Source organism: Pipistrellus kuhlii, unplaced genomic scaffold (genome assembly GCF_014108245.1).
Source record: "Pipistrellus kuhlii isolate mPipKuh1 unplaced genomic scaffold, mPipKuh1.p scaffold_m20_p_28, whole genome shotgun sequence".
Classification (NCBI taxonomy): Eukaryota; Metazoa; Chordata; class Mammalia; order Chiroptera; family Vespertilionidae; genus Pipistrellus; species Pipistrellus kuhlii.
The window spans coordinates 7,186,361-7,206,070 of record NW_023425527.1 but is presented as its reverse complement, the minus strand read 5'-3'; the positions used below and the strand labels follow the sequence as shown (position 1 = coordinate 7,206,070).

Genomic DNA, 19,710 nt, shown 5'->3' with positions numbered 1-19,710 from the left:
CTCCACCACCTGGCACTCTGGGTACCAGGCGCTGTGGAACCCACTCTGGCCCTGTATCTTGTTCCTGGAGCCAGGTGAGGCAGCATGGTGGGCAGGAGGCCATTCCTAAGCTGAGCAGGACTGAATTATTCATGTAAGTGGCTGTGAACCACATTAACATATCCCACTAAACTTAAAGTCAATAGATGCCCAATTCTACTTCCCCTTAGCCAGATCCCCCAAATGCACGTGGCTCTCCAGCACTATCTGAGCCTGGAGGAAGCGTGATGGAGGGAGGGGAAGGAGACGGGCATGTTAAGCCGTTCACTGAATGTTACAGACACCTATGCCCATGCAAACCCATTGCCAGGCAGTGAAGGGCCTTCAAGGTCAAGCTTCTTGTTGAACCCCCTCCTCTGGGTTCAGCTCCTAAACCAGCTGGGAAGGTGGACGCTGGATGGGCTGACAGCCTCTGGCGTTTGCCAGATGGAGATGAGACCTGGTTTGGCTGTAGCTCCTGACCTCAGTCCATGCCCTCCCTCTCGGCTGCTCCCCTTCTTTCTTCCTCTCCTACTCCATGCTTTCAGGGAGCAAAGCCATGTTGGTCCTCTGTAAACACTGCCCAGAAAGCAAGCAAGGGTTTACTGACACCAGATTGCTCTCTGCCTGGCACCAGACCTCAGAGTTCACATCTGTCCTCTTTTCTTATTAAATATTTTTATTGATTTCAGAGAGGAAGGGAGAGGGAGAGATAGAAACGTCAATGATGAGAGAGAATCATTGATTGGCTGCCTCCTACATGTCCCACACTGGGGATCAAGCCTACAATCCAGGCATGTGTCCTGACTGAGAACAGAACCATGACCTCCTGCTTCACAGGCCAACGCTCAACCACTGAGCCACACCGACCAGGCACAGCTGTCATCTTTGGTCAAGCTCCTGGCAGCCCTTCCCGGTCTGCGTGCTCCCACACACCCAGCAGCCCCTCCCTTGATTTTGGTGCTAGTCGAAGAGATCGCCTGAGCAACCAGCAAGCAGCAACCAGCTGCTGACCTGCTGAGCTGACAACAGCAGGGCAGATTTACCTAGTCCGCATTCTGGGTTATCTATTGCTGCATAAAATGATACAAAACTTAGTAGCTTCCCACCATGGTATTGATCTGGCTCACAAATCTGAACTTGGGCACTAGATGGGGAAAGCTCCTCTCTGCCTAAGAGAATGGGAGCCTCTCTGTGCCTATAACCAAACCTCAGAAGGCATGAGGGCCATTCCTGCCACATTCTATCTGTTAAGGCAATAGTACAACTTGTGATGCTAACCACTGCACAACCCTGCCTCAGTTCTCAGATGCCTTTCCATGGGACGGGCTTCCTTCCGTGGCCCATATCATTTGCTAAAGGAATGTGGCTCTGTGCTCTGTGCCTGCAAGGGGAGGAGGGCTCTGCCAGACCAGACTGCTGGTTTCTTCTTTTTAATCCTCAGTAGAGGATATTTTTTTCATTGATTTTCAGAGAGTGGAAGGGAGGGAGGAGCGGCGAGAGAGGGAGAGAAACATTGACATGAGAGAGACACATTGATTGGCTGCTGCCCCCACACACATGGCCCCAATGGGGCCAGGGAACCTGCTACGGAGCTATGTGCCCTTAACTGGGAATCGAACCTGCAACCCCTGGTCCACAGGTAACGCTCTAACCACTGACGCTGAAACCAGGGCTCCTGGTTTCCCTTTATTTTTTTTAAATCCTCACCTGAGGATAGTTTCCCTTTGCTTTTATTATATATATATATATATATATATATATATATATATATATATACACATACATATATATATATATGTATATATATATACATATATACATATATATATATATATATACATATATACATATATATATATATATATAAAATTGATTTTTTACAGAGGAAGGGAGAAGGATAGTTAGAAACATCAATCAGCTACCTTCTTCACACTCCCTACTGGGTATGTGACCTTGACCAGAATTGAACCTGGGACCCTTTGGTGAACCACTGAGCAACTGGCCAGGGTTTCCTTTTTGAACACTCTTTTCTGTGCCTGGGGCTTGCGAAGCCCAGTGCGTCAGGCTCAGCTCTGGGTCCTGTGAACAATGTCATATCCAGGCCCTTCCCGAGGCGGGCAGGGGAAGGAGCTGGAGGCTGCAGAAAGGAACAGTGAGTCCATTCTCTTGTATCCGGGGACTTCCTGAGAAGACTGTAAAGCAGCACGAAGTGGTATTATCTGTGGAACGGCCCCTTATCTTACAGGACTCCAGGTGTTCCAGCAAGAGCACACACTGAGTCAGCCAGGTGTGGCTTCAGGTCCACGCTGTCCCTTCCCTTGCTGGCCAGCTGGCCCTGCGCAGGTTACTTCACCTCGTGACCCCAAGCTTCTCCTCTAGCCAAAGTGACCAGATGTTACACCGGGGGCTGGGTGGCCTTCCTCTGTGCATCATGGGACTTGGATGCTGTTCCTTCTCCATCCCTCCATCTGCTTAGAAATATCTGCCTTCAAGGTCCATGAACACCTTCTCTTTCTCTGGAAGGTACTCCCGGGGTGAGGGGAGAGGAGGGGAGGCAGGGAGAACTGGGGGGGGGGGGGGGGTTAACCCCCTGAACCCCCATTCCTGTTCTCCCCACCATCCAAGCAGCCCCCACACTCATCGGACTGACCCAAGCAGACACAAGCCCCAGACACTTGGTACAGTTTTATTCAAACTCCAGACGCCCAGGCTTGGCCTGGCAGAGGGTGTGTTCTTGCCGGTGGCAAAAAGTGATACAGCACGTCCGTTAATACTAATCGTTTTAATTTAAATTAATAGCATTTCTGGAAGACAAATGCGGTTGGTAGAAAATATAAAAACTTCTCCTGTACAAAATTTTACATCACATTCAACACAGCGAGTGTGCGCCTGGCGGCCACCAGAGACGCAGGGGGTGCGCGCTGGTGAAATCCCGGCCGACGTCGCCGAATCCCACAGGCTTCACAGTTACGTCTCCTCCTGCCCCCAAATCAACACCGAACACAGGCTCACAGGGCGCCACGCCCCTCCGAGGTCACAGGAACCGCTGGGAGCCGGCAGAGTCCAGGGCCCCGGCCCATCTTTAGTTTGGTGACGTGGAGAGGTCACTTTGCACCGCTCACGACGAACAGGGAACTCTGGGACTCAGGACCTCAGGTTGGATGGAGGCGCAATGGCTGCGGCTCTGGTGGCTAAAGGCAGTGGGGACACAGACCCCAGGACTTAGGGGGGGGGTGGGGGGGCCTGAAGGGCCAATGCTTGGGCTCCGCTCTGACCCCGTGCGGACCTCTGCAGCCCCCAGAGCACTCTCCAAGGAGGCCTCCCAGCTTCTCCTTCCCTTCACAGTTGGCCACGAGGCTGAATTCACAGTATCTGCCGACCTTCATGTTTCCAAGGCAGGAAGGGAGCACACCCGGAGGGCCAGCACGCCTTCCTAACCTCACTCACAGTCATGGAAACCGAGGGGAACAGGGGCCCGTGGGGGCTTCCCGGGTGTTTCTCTTCAATGACAGGAAGTGCAGGCTATGCGTGGGGAGGCTGCCCTGGGCCTTGGAGGAGAACTGCCCCCAGACCCTCAGCGACACTCGTGGGGTTCCTGGCAGACCGTCCGTTCCATCAGGGAGGAGACGGTGACTGTCCGGTCACCAGGCCCCCAGCACGTGCACAGGGCACGGGAGCTGCTCAACGAAAGCTTCTTGAGCTGACCCACGAGTGTCACACTCGTGAGAAGAAAGCAGAACGCAGGCTGACTTTGGTGGGGGAGGAGGTCCCGGGCCCCGGGTGCTCAGCTGCTGTCCAGCCCCAGGGTTCCCCAGCACGGCCTCGGGCTCAGAGGGGGAAGCTGAGAGGCAGCAGCCACACACTATGTGATGTTAGGTGGGGTCTGATGTCAGATTCGTGGTCCCCCATGCTGCCCCCAAAAAACATCCACAACCATGTAGAGGGCTGATGGGGGAAGCCAAAGGCAGGATGGGGAGAAACGGACAGCCCCACAGAGGACAGCCCCACAAGAGCTGAAGCCACTGGTTTCCAGCTCCCGCCGCCCTCCCACACCCTAACTGGGAAGGCGCTCCCGTCTGGAGGGCTGATGGGCAGCGGGAGCCGGGCACCTTGCATTGCCCGCAGCTGTGCTCTCTACGCACGGTTCAGCCAGAACGCTGGCGAGGGGCCCACAGCTCACAGCGTCTGGGCAGAGGCCCGTTTCATATGGCATTTTGGCCAGACCGGGGGCTGCTCTGGAGATTGGGAGCTTTGCTAGGGGCATGAATGAAAGGGGTGGGGGGACCACGTGCCCTCCATCTTGGCTCAGAGCATGGACACAGGTCCTGGGCCTGCATGCGGCCACATGGCCACTCTTCCCGCCTTGGTCATTGCTGGTTGGGAGCCTGAGAGGACAGAACGCCCACTGACGGGCTTCTTTGCCGCGTGGGACGTGTCTCTTTAGGCGGCAGCTTCTAAGGAAGACGGGCAGGAGGCTCTCTCATCACGGGCTGTCCTTCGGGTCAGACAGAGGCCTGACTTGGTGCTGGGAAGGCTCTGGAGAATGGGGGGCCCGCCCCCCATGTTAGCTCTGCACCCGGACAGCAGGGGAGCAGGAGTGGGCTGAGGGGCTTCAAGAGCACCGGGACCGGGGAAGAGATGGGCGGCTCCAGGCCTTGGGGTGACAGGATGGGTTTCCAAGGGGCCAGCCAGGTCACCCTGTGGCTGGGAGGTGGGGTTCGGGAACCCACTGCTGCTTCTGCTTCCCCTGCACCTTCCCTGGCCTCACGGAGCCCTCATGGCACACACAGCCTTGGCTCTGGGATTCGGGAGCCTGAAAAGCCGAGGCCCCGGCTGCCGCCCTGGTGGCACGAAGGAAACGCCTCTGCAGAAGGTGGAACCTGGCGGGAGCCGCCGGACCCCTGCAGATGTTATCCGGATGTGATCCGTCTCCGCGTGTCCCGCTGGGACGGGCGGAGCCGCAGGGGTCAGAGGTGAACCCAGCTCTCTGGGATCTGGGGGCCCTCGTATTCCAGCTGGGTTCCCAGCCAGGGCTTCCTCTGCGAGAGGAGGAAGGGACGAGGGGAGACCCCGGCCAAGAGAGAGCTCCCCCCATCCCCCCACCCCGACTGGGTTTAGAGCCAAAGCAGAGGCGAGGTCAGGCCTGTGGTCCCCCATCCTGCCTCCGAAACATCCACAACCAGGAGGCTTTCCTTCCTCCGGCCCAGCGCGGGCTCCCTGCCCTGTGATAGGACTGTCCACAGGGACACCACGGCCGCTGTCCCGGCCGGCCGGCCGGCCGACGGGGCGGGCGCACCGGGGCACAGCCCGCCTTTATTATTACCTATTGGAACACGTGGAGCTCGCTCCGCGGAAACGTACATGTAAACATGGGCTGCCCGTCGGGACGGGTTTGGTGGTTGGTGTTGTCAGGTTAAGAAGCCGCAGGTGCAGCTCGGTCTCCGAGGCCCGAGTGCTTTCTGGGCGCAAACAAGTCCGAGCCCAGCGCGCACGCTCCTGGCTCGTGGCGCTCCGGCGGGCGCTGCTCCCCGTGGCGGTGGCTGTGCGGGTGTTTCAGAGGCACACTGAAAAGGGAGGAACTCGGCGGGGGGAACCGCACAGCTGGCTACATCTTTGGGTTACCGGCCTCCAGGGCGCCCAAGCCAAACCTCTCAAACCGGGGGACCACTTTGCTGCTGTTAATGCTGCGAAGAGGAACAGAAACAAGGGTTACCGGCCCGCCGGCCTCGGCCAGGTCAGGCTGACCCGCGCTAAGGAGGGGGCCAGTTCCGGAAGCTCACCGAGGACCCAGCCCACCAAGAAGGGGGAACGAGTCCACGGCCTGTGGTCTCGCCAGAGCTGCTCCTGGTCGTGCCGGGTCAGGTCGTGCCGGGAGCCCAGCCTCGGCCACGCGTCCCCTGGAGGGCGGCCGCTGGCGCACCTCACAGCCCCCAGGAGCTGCCCAGGGAAGCTCGTTCTCCCAAAGGAACTGGGAGAAGGGACACCCGACCCCAGTTCCTGTGAGAAACGGGCCTCACACACTGGAGAACATCAGGGCCACCTTGAAAGCCAGCCAGCCTCCAGAGACCGGGTTCGGGTCTGGGGCCCCCCAGGAATCTGCATTTGGCAACAATGCAGGGACTCTGGGTGCCCTCCAACCACTCTCCTGATGAGCTGACTCGGGGTCTGGGAATCGCAGTCTGCACTAGGCAGATGTAAAGGGTGGGGGGGTGGGGTGGGGAGATAGGAGCTTTGCTTTCATCAGCGAAACAGTTTGGAGACAGGCCCCCTTGCTTTCAGACGACACCCCTGAGCGCTGCCGAGCAGTCCTTCCAAGCTGGCGTCTTCTACGGCAACAGAACGTGGAGGGTCCCCCACCCGCCGCCCTGCAGAGGGGACGGCCCGGGGCAGCTCTGGAATCGCCCCGCTCCTTGTTGGACGAGATCCCTCCGGTTAACAGCCAAGCAGGTCCCCTCCCCCTGCTCTTTGGACCCAGCCACGGGGAGGCCGACGTGCTGGGGTTGGCAGCGTGCAGGTTGGCAGGGCGGGGGGAGGGCACAGGTCTCACTGCGCTGTTAGTAGGAGGCGGGGCCGCCCGACAAAACACGCTAGCACCCGCAGAGGAAGAGCTAGAGGGGGTGAAGCCACGTCCAGGGCCTTCCGGGAGGGGCTTGGTTAGGGGGTCCTCGCAGACACCGGTTATTCAGGCACACGCAGGCCGTGGAGACGGAGGGGCCGGTTTTAATAACAAACAAAGCAAAAGAGGAGGCGGCCTCAGGAGAGCAGGCGGAGCGGCAGAGGTGGTGTCCCCCGGGTTAGTTGCCCGCGTCTCGGTTTGCGTGTGAGCAGCAGGAGTCGAGGTGCCGAGTGACGATTAGGAGGGAGAGAGCCCCAGCACATGCGAGGCAGCCAGGCCTACAACCTACGGGAGGAGAGAGAAGGGAGAGCAGCGTGAGTGAGAACCGGACCCCACGGGGCAGGGCAGGTCAGGGAGAGGAAGGGGCGCTCCTGTTCCATCCGGGCATGGCAGCAGCGCGGACAAAGAACCATCCCTGAGCTGCCCGCGGCCGGGTCACAGGCTCTGGTTCAGGGGCTGGCAGTGGGCCCTCTGCCCCTCAGCCCTGGACTATGGAGGTGGGCTTCTTGGCGCTCACTGCTTCTGCTCATTGCATTCTTCTGTCAGCTCTGGCCAGAGGGCACCCTGGGGTCTCAGATTATGACCTCGGCTCTCTCTCACCCAGGCGCAAGCCAACACCTGCCACAGGGTGGACTGCGAGAGACATACTGGCCCGCAGAGGCCCTGCGGGTGGCCGTGTCAGCTGCAAGAACATCGCCTTGGTTTATGAGAAAAGCACACACCCAAAGATGAGGCAGCGGGACGCAGGCAGGCAGGAAGCAGGGTGAGCGGAGGGGCGGCTGCACACAGGCAGAGAGGGAGGGAAAGAACAGAAGACACACTATTCCTCCAGAACGGGGCAGGGGTTCTTAAAGTCAGGGTGGCCGTCGCGTCCTTTCCCGTAGTACCGGCTCCGCCAGCGGCTGGGGGTGCCCCGCAATCCAGCGCCAGGTGTGGGGGAAGCGACGTCCGCAGGCGATGCCGTCGGTCGGGGGTGTGGCAGGTGGAGGAGAGGAGCCACAGGAATCAGGATGGCGGGGAGAGGGGGAGAGATGACAGGACAGGCCATCGCATCAGCCACCCCCCGAAACAAACAAACAAACAAAAAAGCAACAAAACCGATGGAGAAGAGAAAGAAAAGGAGAATTAGAGGCTGAGTGTGTAGAAGTAAGAGTCATGAACAGGAAGCTGTGCAGAGGTGCAGTGTCTGTTTGCTTGTCTGTGTCCCCAGTTGGACGGGGAACTCCCTGCTGGCTGAGGCCCGGCCTTGGCCTTCTGTCTGGTCACACAATCCTTTGCACCCAGTACTCAGCAATGGCTGGGTAAGCCCACACCTCGAATGCAACATGACCGCCTATCTGTATCAGACCCTGACCCATCTTAGGAACAGAACAGCAAATCTAATGTTGCACCCTAAAATACAGTATTCTCTCACCACCAACTACTGCTCCTCCAGACCAGCGGTCGGCAAACTCATTAGTCAACAGAGCCAAATATCAACAGTACAACGATCAAAATTTCTCTTGAGAGCCAAATTTTTTAAACTTCAACTATAAAGGTAGGTGCATGGTTATTAACTTAATTAGGGTACTCCTAAGCTGGCCTTTGCTAAAAATAAAAACTCAAGGGGCCAAAGAGCCACATGTGGCTTGCCGACCACTGCTCCAGACCATCCTGCAACTGGCTACTTGTATCTCCTGCTCGGCGACCCATTCAGGTCCTCCCCTCACCTACAACTTGAAGCCGGTTGGTCTGGTTTGTTTTCAAGAGGGGGGCTAGCAAACCAGTGTAAGCCAAATCTGACCACAAAAAGCTCTTGACTATTTTAAAGTTATTTAAAACACACACACACACACACACACACACACACACACACACAACAACTAAGAACATCTGATAGAGACCTGCCAGCCTTTCTAGAATAAGAAAGGTAGCGGGATGCAGACAGGAGAGAAGAGGAGAGAGAGCTCCTTAGAATAAGAGGAGAGCTGCTGCCACCACACACCTGGGCAGCAGGGGTGAGCTCAGGTGCTGCCAGGGGCTCAGCGACGTAACCGCAGGGGCCCTGGGGCTGCTGTGGGTGTCGGGCAGACACCCCACTCCCCGGAGAGCAGGCCCGCTTTATCTGTTGATAGGTCAGGGCTGCAGGAGCTTTCTCTTTCAGAAAGCGCCCTTTGCCTTCCTAAAAGTTTGAAGCCATCCATCCTGTCCGGGGGTCCAGCCACACAGGGGCCGCCACCTGTGTCTCCTGTACCAGCCATAAGCTAAGAACGAATGGTCTTACCTCTCTGAATGGTTGGGGAGCGTGGGAATCAAAAGAAGACTATCTCATGATGTGGTGTAAGAATCCCACGAAATTCTCATTTCAGTGCCCAAAGGAAGGTGTGGCTGGAGCACGGCCAGCTGCCCCACACCCGACAGCCCCGCGGAGTCATGGGCACAGGGATTTCCCTGGCAGCGTCACTGCCCCGATCCCAGCGCAGGAGCCGTAACCCGGATTTCCCTCGTGGCTTGCAAAGCCTAAGCCATTTCCCGTGTGGCCTTTTCAAATTTGGGGACCCCCAATCTTGCCCAACCCCCCACTTGTGAAAGCTCTAGAAGCTGAGGCCTGTGACAGGGAAGGAGTCTCGGGGTGTGTGTGTGTGTGTGTGTGTGTCGGGGAGAGGGGCGAGGGGGGAGAGTAGGGGCGCGCAGAGATCTGAAGGTTCTGGCAGAGCGGGCCAGGGGAACAAAGGAGAAAGGGAATGAGACAGAACTCGGAAGAGATGGCTGAGGTTCCCACGGCCCGGTGGAGGCTACCCCTGCATGGTACGGGGCACGAAGGACTGTGTGATTAGACAGAAGCGGGCATGGCCTGCTGGCATCCAAGTGCCACAGAAACCCAGGCCACGCGGTCCCCGTGCCAGGCGGCCGGCGGGGGGACTAGACAGCTCTGTGTTGAGTCTGCACTAGTGTAAGCCACGGCCACTTGGCTAGTTTTGGTGATGCTCTGCACCCACGTCGCTCTGACGTCCTGGCCTGAGTGGCCCTCTCCTAAGCAGCCTCCTCTCGTCCGGGCCTGGCTGGGCCCGGCGTCAGTGCTTCTCTGAGGACAGTGATAGGGATGTTTTCAGAGGAGAGCGGAGACAAAAGGAGTCTCCGGACTAGAGGTGGTGAGGGAGACCCTGGTGTCACTGGTGGGGAACGAGGTCCTCCGGCTAATGTGCTTTGGGTGTTTGCCACAGTCCTGGGCACACTGGGCACCCGGTGCCCTCTAAGATCCCACATGCGGCTACCAAGGCGGCTGGCGGGGTTGGCCGCGGAAGGGGCACTTACTCAGCAGACTTCCAGAAGTGCCCGGGGTGGGAGAGCCGCCGGTTCAGCTTGGGCAGTTTCTCCAGCATATCCATCAGCAGCGTGAAGCTCGGCCTCTCCTGCAGGTCGAAAGCCCAGCAGGCAGACAGGATCTCCTGCGGGCAGAGGCGGCGTTAGAGGGTGCGAGCCGGCTGGGAGGGAGCAAGGTGAGCTGGGGCCTCTGCACCCCCGGCCGGTGGTCCCTGAGCCTCCTGCTGACATTGCCATGACTGGAATTTCAGAAGAGCGCCCAGGCTTCCAGTTCAGATAGAAACGCACAAACCCATCTCCCCTCTATCCTTTTATATATATATATATATATATATATATATATATATATATATATATATATATATATATATATATATATATTTTTATTGGTTTCAGAGAGGAAGGGCAAGGGAGAGACAAACATCAATGATGAGAGAGAATCACTGATCGGCTGCCTCCAGCACGCCCCTTCCTGAGGATCGAGCCCACAACCCGAGCATATGCTCTTGATCAGAATTGAACCCGAGACCCTTCAGTCCACAGGCTGATGCTCTATCCACTGAGCCAGACCAGCTAGGGCTCCCCTCCTTCCTTCTCAGGCCTCCCTGGAATAACGTAACAAAGTTGAATAGCAGGTCACAGAAAAGACATCGACAAGGAAGCCACCAGTTTTCAGAATGGAAATCGGAAGGCGGTGTGCTGACAGGTGAGACACAGATGCTCTGAATGTGTGCAGAGGGCGGCGGCGACAGGTGGGGGCCTCGGCATCACAGGAACGGAGGCTGAGTGACAAGGGCCACATGCGGGGCAGCCGGTGGGAGTGGGCAGCACGGCGGCCCCAGAGCAGAGCCCTGCTCACGGTGGCGATGTGCTGCCTCATCTCGGGGACCCACACATGCACACACACACCTCCCACCCTCCACCCCCGCTTCAGCCTTTTGATTCAGAACTACCTGCGAGAAAACATCCTACACGCACGGTCAGGCTGACATGCCAATGTGACAGCGGAACGTGCACATCCACTTTGCTCCTCACTATGACCGGGCCCTCGGGGTGGCACCAGTTAGGAAAACTGGGAGCCAGGATAAACGGACCCTAAAAACACCGGCTGAGGAAACGGTGCGTGTGTGTGTGGGAGGGTTAGCCATAAAACAAGGCCAGGGCGCCATAAAGAAAGAAACTGAAAGAAAAAGAAAAAAGAAAGAAAGAAAGGAACTGACAAAGTGGAGAAGTGCTTGCAGTGAATCACGTAGCCTCCGAAATGAAACGTTAGGCAGAAGAAGTAGAAAGATCATGGAAACGATCCCCCCGTCCCCCCCCAGCCCCGTTGCAGACCCAGCTCGGGGCAGGGACGAAAGGAAATGGGACAGAAGGTAAAAGACACGGAAACTCATGAGGAAGGACCAAATTCTGTCTGGTGGGAGTCCCACAGGAAAACAAAGACACTCTCAGGGCAGGAAACTAGAAAAGCCACAAACAAGGAATCGTCTCAGAAAGTGGAGGGAAACAGAAATCTTCAGTTGCCAGGGCCCAAATCAGGGGACTCACTGGAGAAAAGATGAAAAGACTCCAGGTGACCCCAGAACACCGCAGTTTGAACTCAACCAACGGGCAGGAAAGCTTTCTGACTTCTTTATTTTTTTTAAATATGTTTTTTATTGATTTTTTTTTATAGAGAGGAAGGGAGAGGGATAGAGAGTTAGAAACACTGATCAGCTGCTTCCTGCACACCTCCTACTGGGGATGTGCCCGCAACCAAGGTACATGCCCTTGACCGGAATCGAACCTGGGACCTTTCAGTCTGCAGGCCAACGCTCTATCCATCGAGCCAAACCGGTTTTGGCAGGGGGAGCTTTCTTTCTTAAGCAGAAGGGTAAACGTGGGGTAATAAAGCACAGAGGCCTGCCTGGCATACATCTGCCCCAGGTCCCCCTGCTCAGGTGTGAACCAAGTGCAGCCAGGCCAGGTGCCCACGCCCTCGCTCCGGCCCTCCCTCCCTCTCCTCGGACAGGTGGCTACTCACCGTGACTTCCTTCCCCAGGCTGACCGAGGCCAGGACGCGCTTCATTCCCTCTCCACTTCCGATCTGCCAGATCAAGGCCTCTGCAGCTTGGTTCTTAAAGGGCCAGTCTCTTGCTTGCAGCTCATACCAAACGGTCCTGTGGAGACCATCATCCCTGCAATGTGAACTCCTGAACCGCTCAGCCCAGCTCACGCCCGGGGCTCCTGCTGCCCATGCCAGGAGCCCAACCGGAGGCTCCAGGATCCTTCTCCAGCCTTCTCCACCCGCCAGGCTTCCCCTGCCAGGTCCTGGAGGCTCCTCCCGGGCGCCAGGGGGTCTGTGTCCCGGTGTCCCCATTGTGCTGGGAAGTCTGAGGCAGCCCAGGCTCTGAGCAGAGATCCTGGTATAACTGTCAACCTCAGGGGGCCTAACGCCTACGTCCAAAGGTTGTTTGAGGAGCAACAAAAATGGCAAACCTGGTGCCTGGCACACCTGGGTGCTTCAAAGAAATGATAAGAAAGGAGGTGGGGTGGGGAGACCACCACCGAGGGAAAGACATCCAAGAGATTTCTGGGTGAGCCCTCAGCCTCTCTGACTGATCTGGACGGGGACCTTCTCTGCTAGCTCCACACTGTCCATGGGGGGCCACTGAGCCACTCTCGCGGGGGGTGTGGACCTGAGGTGTGCTGTAGGTGAGGTGTGCTGTAGGTGTAAAACACACACCAGGCTTTGCGACTTTGTGCGGAAAGGCAGCTCCTTACGTTTTAATTTTTGATTACATGTTGAAGTGATAATATTTTGGAGAATCTGAGTTAAATAAAATAGATGACCGAAAGGGGTTTCATTGGTTTCCCTTTTTTAACGCTCAGAGAAAACTTCCTATCTGGCTCACATTAGACAGGGTGGGGCAGAAGGAGGTTTGCAGTTATTCGTCTGGAAAACAAACAGTAATATAAGAATAATCCGCTTCATGTACTCACAGCTGCAAACCTCCTTTCGCCCCACCCTGTAGTCTCTATTTCTGTTCTGCTCAGTTTCCTGGGGCACCAGAGGCTGCTGGGAGGACATCCCAGAATGAGGGGACCCAGAGGGACAGCTCTTAGTTGTGGTGAGCGTCCTCGCGGACAATGGGTAAGACCTTAGTCCTCATGAAACTGTCCTCCTGGGGAGGTGCCCTTACTCTCCACTTTACAGGCAGGGAAAGGGAGGTCAGGAATGGAGCCACTCACCCAACAAGCAGCGGAGCCAGGCTCAAAGCACACACACACACACACACACACACACACACACACCCCGGCCTCAGAGCCCCAGCAGGAGGGCCTCCTCACCCGAATGCGTAGACGTCAGCAGCTTTGGAGAAGGGCAGCTGATCCTCCTCCTTCCCAGGGGTCATCTCGCGCACGATCTCAGGAGCCAAGTAGCACAGCCAGTCGTGTGACAGCTTCAGCTGGTTCTCACGCCTGGTGGCCGAGAAGCCAGGGCACAGACACAAGGCCTTTCAGAGACTCGCCTGGAGCCACCCACGCCCGGCCCCGAGAGGCAGCTAGCAGAGCCTGCACTTGCCGAGGCGCGGGCCCTTGGGGGGAATGTAACAGAAGAGGGGTGGCTGGTTTTTCTAGGGGGGCCGGCCAAGAAGGGGCACTGGGAGGCAGCTGCACTGGCAGGTGCCTGGCTCTCGGAGCACATCCTGGGAGACTGGAGCACCTCCCTGTGCGGGAATCAGACCCGCTGTGCATCTCAGCACCGGGCGTGGGGCTGGCTCTCCAGCCCAGCTGCCACTCCGCCGGCCGGGAGTCCCCCCACCCCTTGGGGAAATATCACCTGACATCCTTCCTCACATCAGGGACTTGAACCCTGGTTCTCTGCCCAAGCTGGCAAATGTGAGCGAGAAGACCCAGGCTCAAGGGGTCAGCCTGAGAATCAAGTGTACGAGGGGCCTCTAGGTCATCCGAATCTGATTCCGGACCAGAACCACAAAGGCAGGACCGAAGCAAACTGGCCTTTCCTACAGGGAGGGCTGCTCCTCAGAAGCAGGAGTGCCCGGACCCCAGCGGGACCCAGGCCCACCCAGCACCCCAGTTCCTCCCTGTTCGGTCCGGATGCCCAAGGCCCACTCACCGCCCCTCTCGGACCACGCCCGACATCCCGAACAGCCCGAAGTCGGTGATGACCACTTTGCCGTTGTCATAGAAGACGTTCTTGGATTTGAGATCCTTGTGCACGATGCCCTTGGCATGCAGATACCCCATGCCCTGGAAGACAGCGAGCCCCACGTCAGGGGAGGGGAGACGAGGGACAATGACCGAGTGCCCACCGGGGCCAGGCATCGAGCTTTATTTTCACAATCTCATGGAGTGTAACTGTCTCCATGTTACAGATGAGGAAACCCAACTCAGAGAGAGCAGGTCACCTGCTCCAGGCAAAACGCAGCTGCGATCTGGTTTTGGTTTTGGTCCATCTGTGCCTTTTCCGTGCCTCTGTGTTGTCCTCAGACTTAGATACCGTGGGACATGGGGAGGGAGGTGGTGGGGAGCTGGGTGCCAGGAAATATATAAAGCGTGACAAAACCATCCATGTTAAGTCTTGCAGGACCATGTGATCTGAGACCTCTATCCAGGCTTTAAGCAGCCAGCTTGTACCCTAAGACTGGACAAGGGCTCGGGGGCAAGGGCTGGAGGTTACGGGGGGAGGGGACAAAGAGGAATTCTCACAGAGGGTGTCCCCGAGTTCGGGAGGGCCCAGCATCTGTGCTGTCATAGGAGGTCTGGAATAATGGCTGAAATCTGGGGTCCACGTTCCATCTCAGCCCAGATTCTAATTGGCTTGTGCGGCCTCGGACACTCGACTTCTCTGAGCCTCAGTTTCCTCATCTGACGAGCAAAAGGGCGGAGTGGATGCTTTCTAACCAAGGCTCTGTGTGGACTGAACACTGCCTGGCCAGGCAGGGGATGTGGGTGACCTGACGTTGGCATGATCGCTTCAAGGTCAAAGCTGTCTTCTAATGCTAAACCCAGGACTCCCGTGCACCCTGATGCCCTTGGGAACAGGGGCAAGATGCCAGGACTGAAATGCCCGCCCCGTCCGCTCAGAAAGAAGCATGTGTAAATCCACCTCCTGTTCTCCCACTCAAGGTCACCCTTTACACGAAATCTCTCTGGCTCTGAAGTCATTTGGGGTCGGGAGGTGGTGAGTAAATAGGCCAGAAAGGACCAGTGTGAGGCAGAACCAGACAAAACAATGATCGGCAAACTGCAGCTCGTGAGCCACATGCGGGTCTTTGGCCCCTTGAGTGTGGCTCTTCCACAAAATACCACGTGCGGGCGCGCATGTACAGTGCGATTGAAATTTCGTGGCCCATGTGCAGAAGTCGGTTTTCCGCCTGGGCGAGTCTATTTTGAAGAAGTGCTGTTAGAAGAAGTTTAAGTTTAAAAAATATGGCTCTCGCCGAGACCGGTTTGGCTCAATGGATAGAGCGTCGGCTTGGGGACTGAAAGGTCCCGGGTTCGATTCCGGTCAAGGGCATGTACCTTGGTTGCGGGCACATCCCTAGTAGGGGGTGTGCAAGAGGCAGCTGATCGATGACTCTCTCTCATTGATGTTTCTAACTCTCTATCTCTCTCCCTTCCTCTCTGTACAAAATCAATAAAATATATTTTTTAAAAAAATGTGGCTCTCAAAAGGAATTTCAACCGTTGTCCTGTTGATATTTGGCTCTGATGACGAATGAGTTTGCAGACCGCTGCCCTAGACAAAGGGAGGTGGAGGCCACTAGAGAAGACCTCAGCCCATTTAAAAAAAAATTTTTTTTAATAACCCAATGGAGACAGCAAGACTGAGGAGACCTATTCCTCAGCCAACGAAGACCTGTCGGGTCTAAATCAGTAAGCGATGTTCCCTGTCCTGCGTGTGAGCCTGTACAATGGGCGCCCGCTCTCGAGAGTGTTATTAAAAGTCTCATTTCGCCATGCTTCTGTTTCCGAGTCCACCATCTGGAAGGTGGACAGGGAGCCATTTCTCACCCCCTGCAGCTCTCCCCAGCCTCTCTGAACTGAGAGGCTCAGGGAAAGCATCAGGTGGTGTTTTGGTTTTGGGGGCTTCAGGCGTTTAACGCAGTAGCTCAGCCACATGGAAACGTCACGGGGAAATCTTGGTTTGTCCATAAAATAAGTCACTGTGATGTCTAACTCTTCCTATTAAAAGTCATGCCCCCTAAGGGACAGAAGGCGGGAGAGGGGGAAGAAAGGAAAGGAGGCGGGGCTCAGGCAGGAGAGAAGGGAAAGGCGGAAAGGGGCCCCAACTTGGGGGGAGCCGCTGGGAAAGCTTCTCGGCAGAAAACAAGGAAAGAGGGGCTCCCGCCCGCAGAATTCCAGTTTTTATCTGAGCCTGCTGCTCAATAAAGCAAATAAATAAATAAATAACCTCTTCTTCCATTTTTATGTAACTAACTACTTTAAAAGCATGAAAGACAGAAAAAAGGCTGCCTGTGTTGAGCCCAGGGGCCTGTCCTCATGAAACTTAGATTTGGGAACTGTAAGGCCCAAAGTGTGGGTGCTCCCAGCCCCCCACACCAAGGCTAACAGACTCACCCAGGGCCGGCCCTGTGCCCAGTGCTCTCTCTGCAGGTCATCCCGTGTTACCCTGTGTCCATCCTCCAAGAGAGGTTCTGTTGGTTTCCCCGTTTTATACGGAAGCCAAGGCTCAGAGAGGCTTAAGGGCCTGCCCAGAGTCACACGGCTGATGGGAGTAGGATTCGAACTCGGGCCCTCTGTCGTTAAAGGCAGAGTCTCAGAGGCTCCAGCATCCATTCTCCTTGGAGACTTTTCCTAACAACTAGCCTCTCCCTCCCGGCGCCCAAGGCACCTTCTCCCTGGATCAGGAGGATGGGCCCACGTTCTCTCTGGGTCCTTCCTCGCCTCATGTTTTAGGGGACCAGGCAGATGGGGACCCCAAAATGCGGGCCTTCATCCAGTAACCATGCTGACACCCCTCCACCCTCCTCCCACGCTCCTTCGTTAAAATAAAATCTCTGTGCTCAGAAAACAATAGAAACGATGGTGAGCATCGTCACAGCGAGCCCCAGAGCCCCACGCTGCCCTGTCAGAGCCCCGAAAGGCCAGCTTCCTCCCTGGCCAATCTATTCAATCACTGCTCACCTACTTTCCAGCTCGTAGCTCTAACTGGGTAAGACACAGATGGAGGGAAGGCGGGTAGGGGTCCCACCCTTGAGGTACCCCAACGCAGGGGAGAGAGACACACAGGCCGCCAGAGCAGGAGGCCGCCCCTTTACCTTGATGATCTCCTGAGCGATCTGCCGCGTCTTGTTGATGTCCAGCGACGTCTTAGGGTCCCTCACAAACGAGTGTAACGTCCGCCCCTTGCAGAAGCTGTGGAGAGCGGTGGGTCAGGCAGAGGTCTGGGCCAGTGCAGCCTGACCCCAGCCCCCTGGAGCCTGGAAGGAGCCGTGGGGAGAGCTGAGCTCTCTCCAGCCCTGCACGGCGACACCCGAATCCTCGTTGTGTTTTTGTTGTTGTTGTTGTTGTTTTTTTAAAATATATTTATTGATTTTTTACAGAGAGGAAGGGAGAGGGACAGAAAGTTAGAAACATTGATGAGAGGGACATCGATCAGCTGCCTTCTGCACCCCTCCCCCCCCCCCCCCACTGGGGATGTGCCCGCAACCGAGGCACATATCCTTGACTGGAATCGAACCCAGGACCCTTCAGTCCACAGGCCGATGCTCTATCCACTGAGCCAAACCGGTCCTGGCCCGAATCCTCGTTCTTAACCAAGCCTGCCTCCCGTCTCTCTGGGCCTGCCAGGAGGCACAAACACAAACTCACTGCACCCCACCTGTGGTCCAGGGCACGCCCACCCAGAACAGGAAACTCCGTTCACCCAGCTCCGGTGATCTCCAGCAGCCCACCCTCCGAGTGCCCGGCAGGGCCACGCCCACTCACACCCGGAGCAGAGTGGGAGGAAGCTGGCCTTTCGGGGCTCTGACAGGGCAGCGTGGGGCTCTGGGGCTCGCTGTGACGATGCTCACCATCGTTTCTATTGTTTTCTGAGCACAGAGATTTTATTTCAACGAAGGAGCGTGGGAGGAGGGTGGAGGGGTGTCAGCATGGTTACTGGATAAGGGCCCACATTTTGGGGTCCCCATCTGCCTGGTCTTCTAAAACATGAGGCGAGGAAGGACCCAGAGAGAACGTGGGCCCATCCTCCTGATCCAGGGAGAAGGTGCCTTGGGCCCCCGGAGGGAGAGGCTAGTTGTTAGGAAAAGTCTCCAAGGAGAATGGATGCTGGAGCCTCTGAGACTCTGAGAGCAGATGAGGGGTCCAGAGTATGGGCTGGCAGTTCCTCAGCGGTGCCCCAGCGCCTTTGGGATCATCTAAAGCACGCTGACCTCTCGTCAGTGAACGCCCTGCGATGTCACTAGATAGGCTTTCCTTTTTTTTTTTTTTTTAATATATATTTTGTTGATTTTTTACAGAGAGGAAGAGAGAGGGATAGAGAGTTAAAAACATCAAGGAGAGAGAATCGTCCATCAGCTGCCTCCTGCACACCCCCTACTGGGGATGTGCCAGCAACCAAGGTACATGCCCTTGACCGGACCTCTTATGGGGCTGGGTGGGTAAGGGATGGAAGGATGGGAGGACGGACGGACGGGCAGCGCTGGGGGCTGGGACGTGGGGGTTGTGGGGCTGGCGTCACCGCGTGAGGCTGCCTAAGGAGCCACGCGGTCGTGCTCGGGGCTGGCACTTTGTCCCCGGGCGTGACGGCGGGTGACCTCACACAGCTCAGGAGTTCTGGTGACTTATGCCTGTTTCTGATAAACAAGCAAAAGTGGGGGGAGGGGAATGCATCCATGTCCAATCACTATGCTGTACGCCTGACACTAATACAATATGGTGTGTCCACTATAACTGAAAAGCAAATTTAAAATAAAAAAACAACTTGCCTAAACCGGTTTGGCTCAGTGAATAGGGCATCGGCCTGCGGACTGAAGGGTCCCGGGTTCGATTCCGGTCAAGGGCATGTACCTTGGTTGCGGGCACATCCCCAGTAGGGGGCATGCAGAAGGCGGCTGATCAATGATTCTCTCTCATCGATGTTTCTAACTCTCTATCTCTCTCCTTTCCTCTCTGTAAAAAATCAATAAAAAATATAAATAAATAAATAAATAAATAAAAATAAATAAAAAATAAAATAAAATAAAATAAAATAAAATAATAAAACGTCCACACTCTCAGGGGCGTCCACGTAAGCATCAGGGCCCCAGGGAAGGCGGGCGGAGGCGGGCACCCCGGTGAGGACGGGGCGGGGTGGGGGCGGGGGTGCCGGTTACCTGGTGATGATGGCCAGGTGGGGCGGGTTCATGCAGGCCCCCATGAAGAGCACCACGTTCTCGTGCCGCGTCTGCCGGTAGTTCATCACCTCCTTCTTGAACAGCTTCAGGTGGTCCTGGTTGTGGCCGTCCATCTCCAGCAGGCGGATGGCCACCTCGCCGTGCCAGCGGCCGCGGTGCACGCGGCCCCAGCGGCCCTGCCCGATGGGCTCGCCCAGCTCCACCTGCTCGAAGGGGATGTCCCACTCCTGCAGGTACACGCTGGTCTGGCTGGCCTTGCGGGAGATGGGGCCGCGCCAGGTGCGGCGGGCGCTGGGCAGGTCGTCCACCTCGTCCTCGTCGTCCTCGGCCTCCGACTTGCCGGCCTCCGGCTCCTCGGCCTGGAAGGGCGGGAGGAAGGAGCTGAGGGGCGGCGGATCCGGG

The 19,710-nt window shown here is 56.6% G+C and overlaps 1 protein-coding gene across 14 annotated transcripts in view; it reads right to left on the bottom strand.

Moving 5' to 3' along the window:
- Positions 1-2,786: 2,786 nt before the first annotated feature.
- KSR1 (kinase suppressor of ras 1) overlaps positions 2,787-19,710 on the bottom strand; it is a 144,487-nt gene continuing 127,563 nt past the window's right edge. For 8 of the 14 annotated variants that reach the window (XM_036454262.2, XM_036454263.2, XM_036454261.2 and 5 more), the window contains 8 exons: positions 19,288-19,667; positions 17,230-17,326; positions 14,061-14,194; positions 13,271-13,402; positions 11,964-12,099; positions 9,932-10,065; positions 7,459-7,539; positions 2,787-5,705 (listed from right to left, as the gene is read on the bottom strand). In XM_036454262.2, coding sequence (XP_036310155.1) covers positions 5,627-5,705; positions 7,459-7,539; positions 9,932-10,065; positions 11,964-12,099; positions 13,271-13,402; positions 14,061-14,194; positions 17,230-17,326; positions 19,288-19,667 — 1,173 coding nt within the window. In that variant the 3' untranslated portion in view covers positions 2,787-5,626. Of the gene's footprint in view, positions 6,923-7,458; positions 7,540-9,931; positions 10,066-11,963; positions 12,100-13,270; positions 13,403-14,060; positions 14,195-17,229; positions 17,327-19,287; positions 19,668-19,710 lie in introns of all 14 variants that reach the window. The other 6 variants (XM_036454267.2, XM_036454268.2, XM_045587384.1 and 3 more) reach the window with 4 other exon arrangements.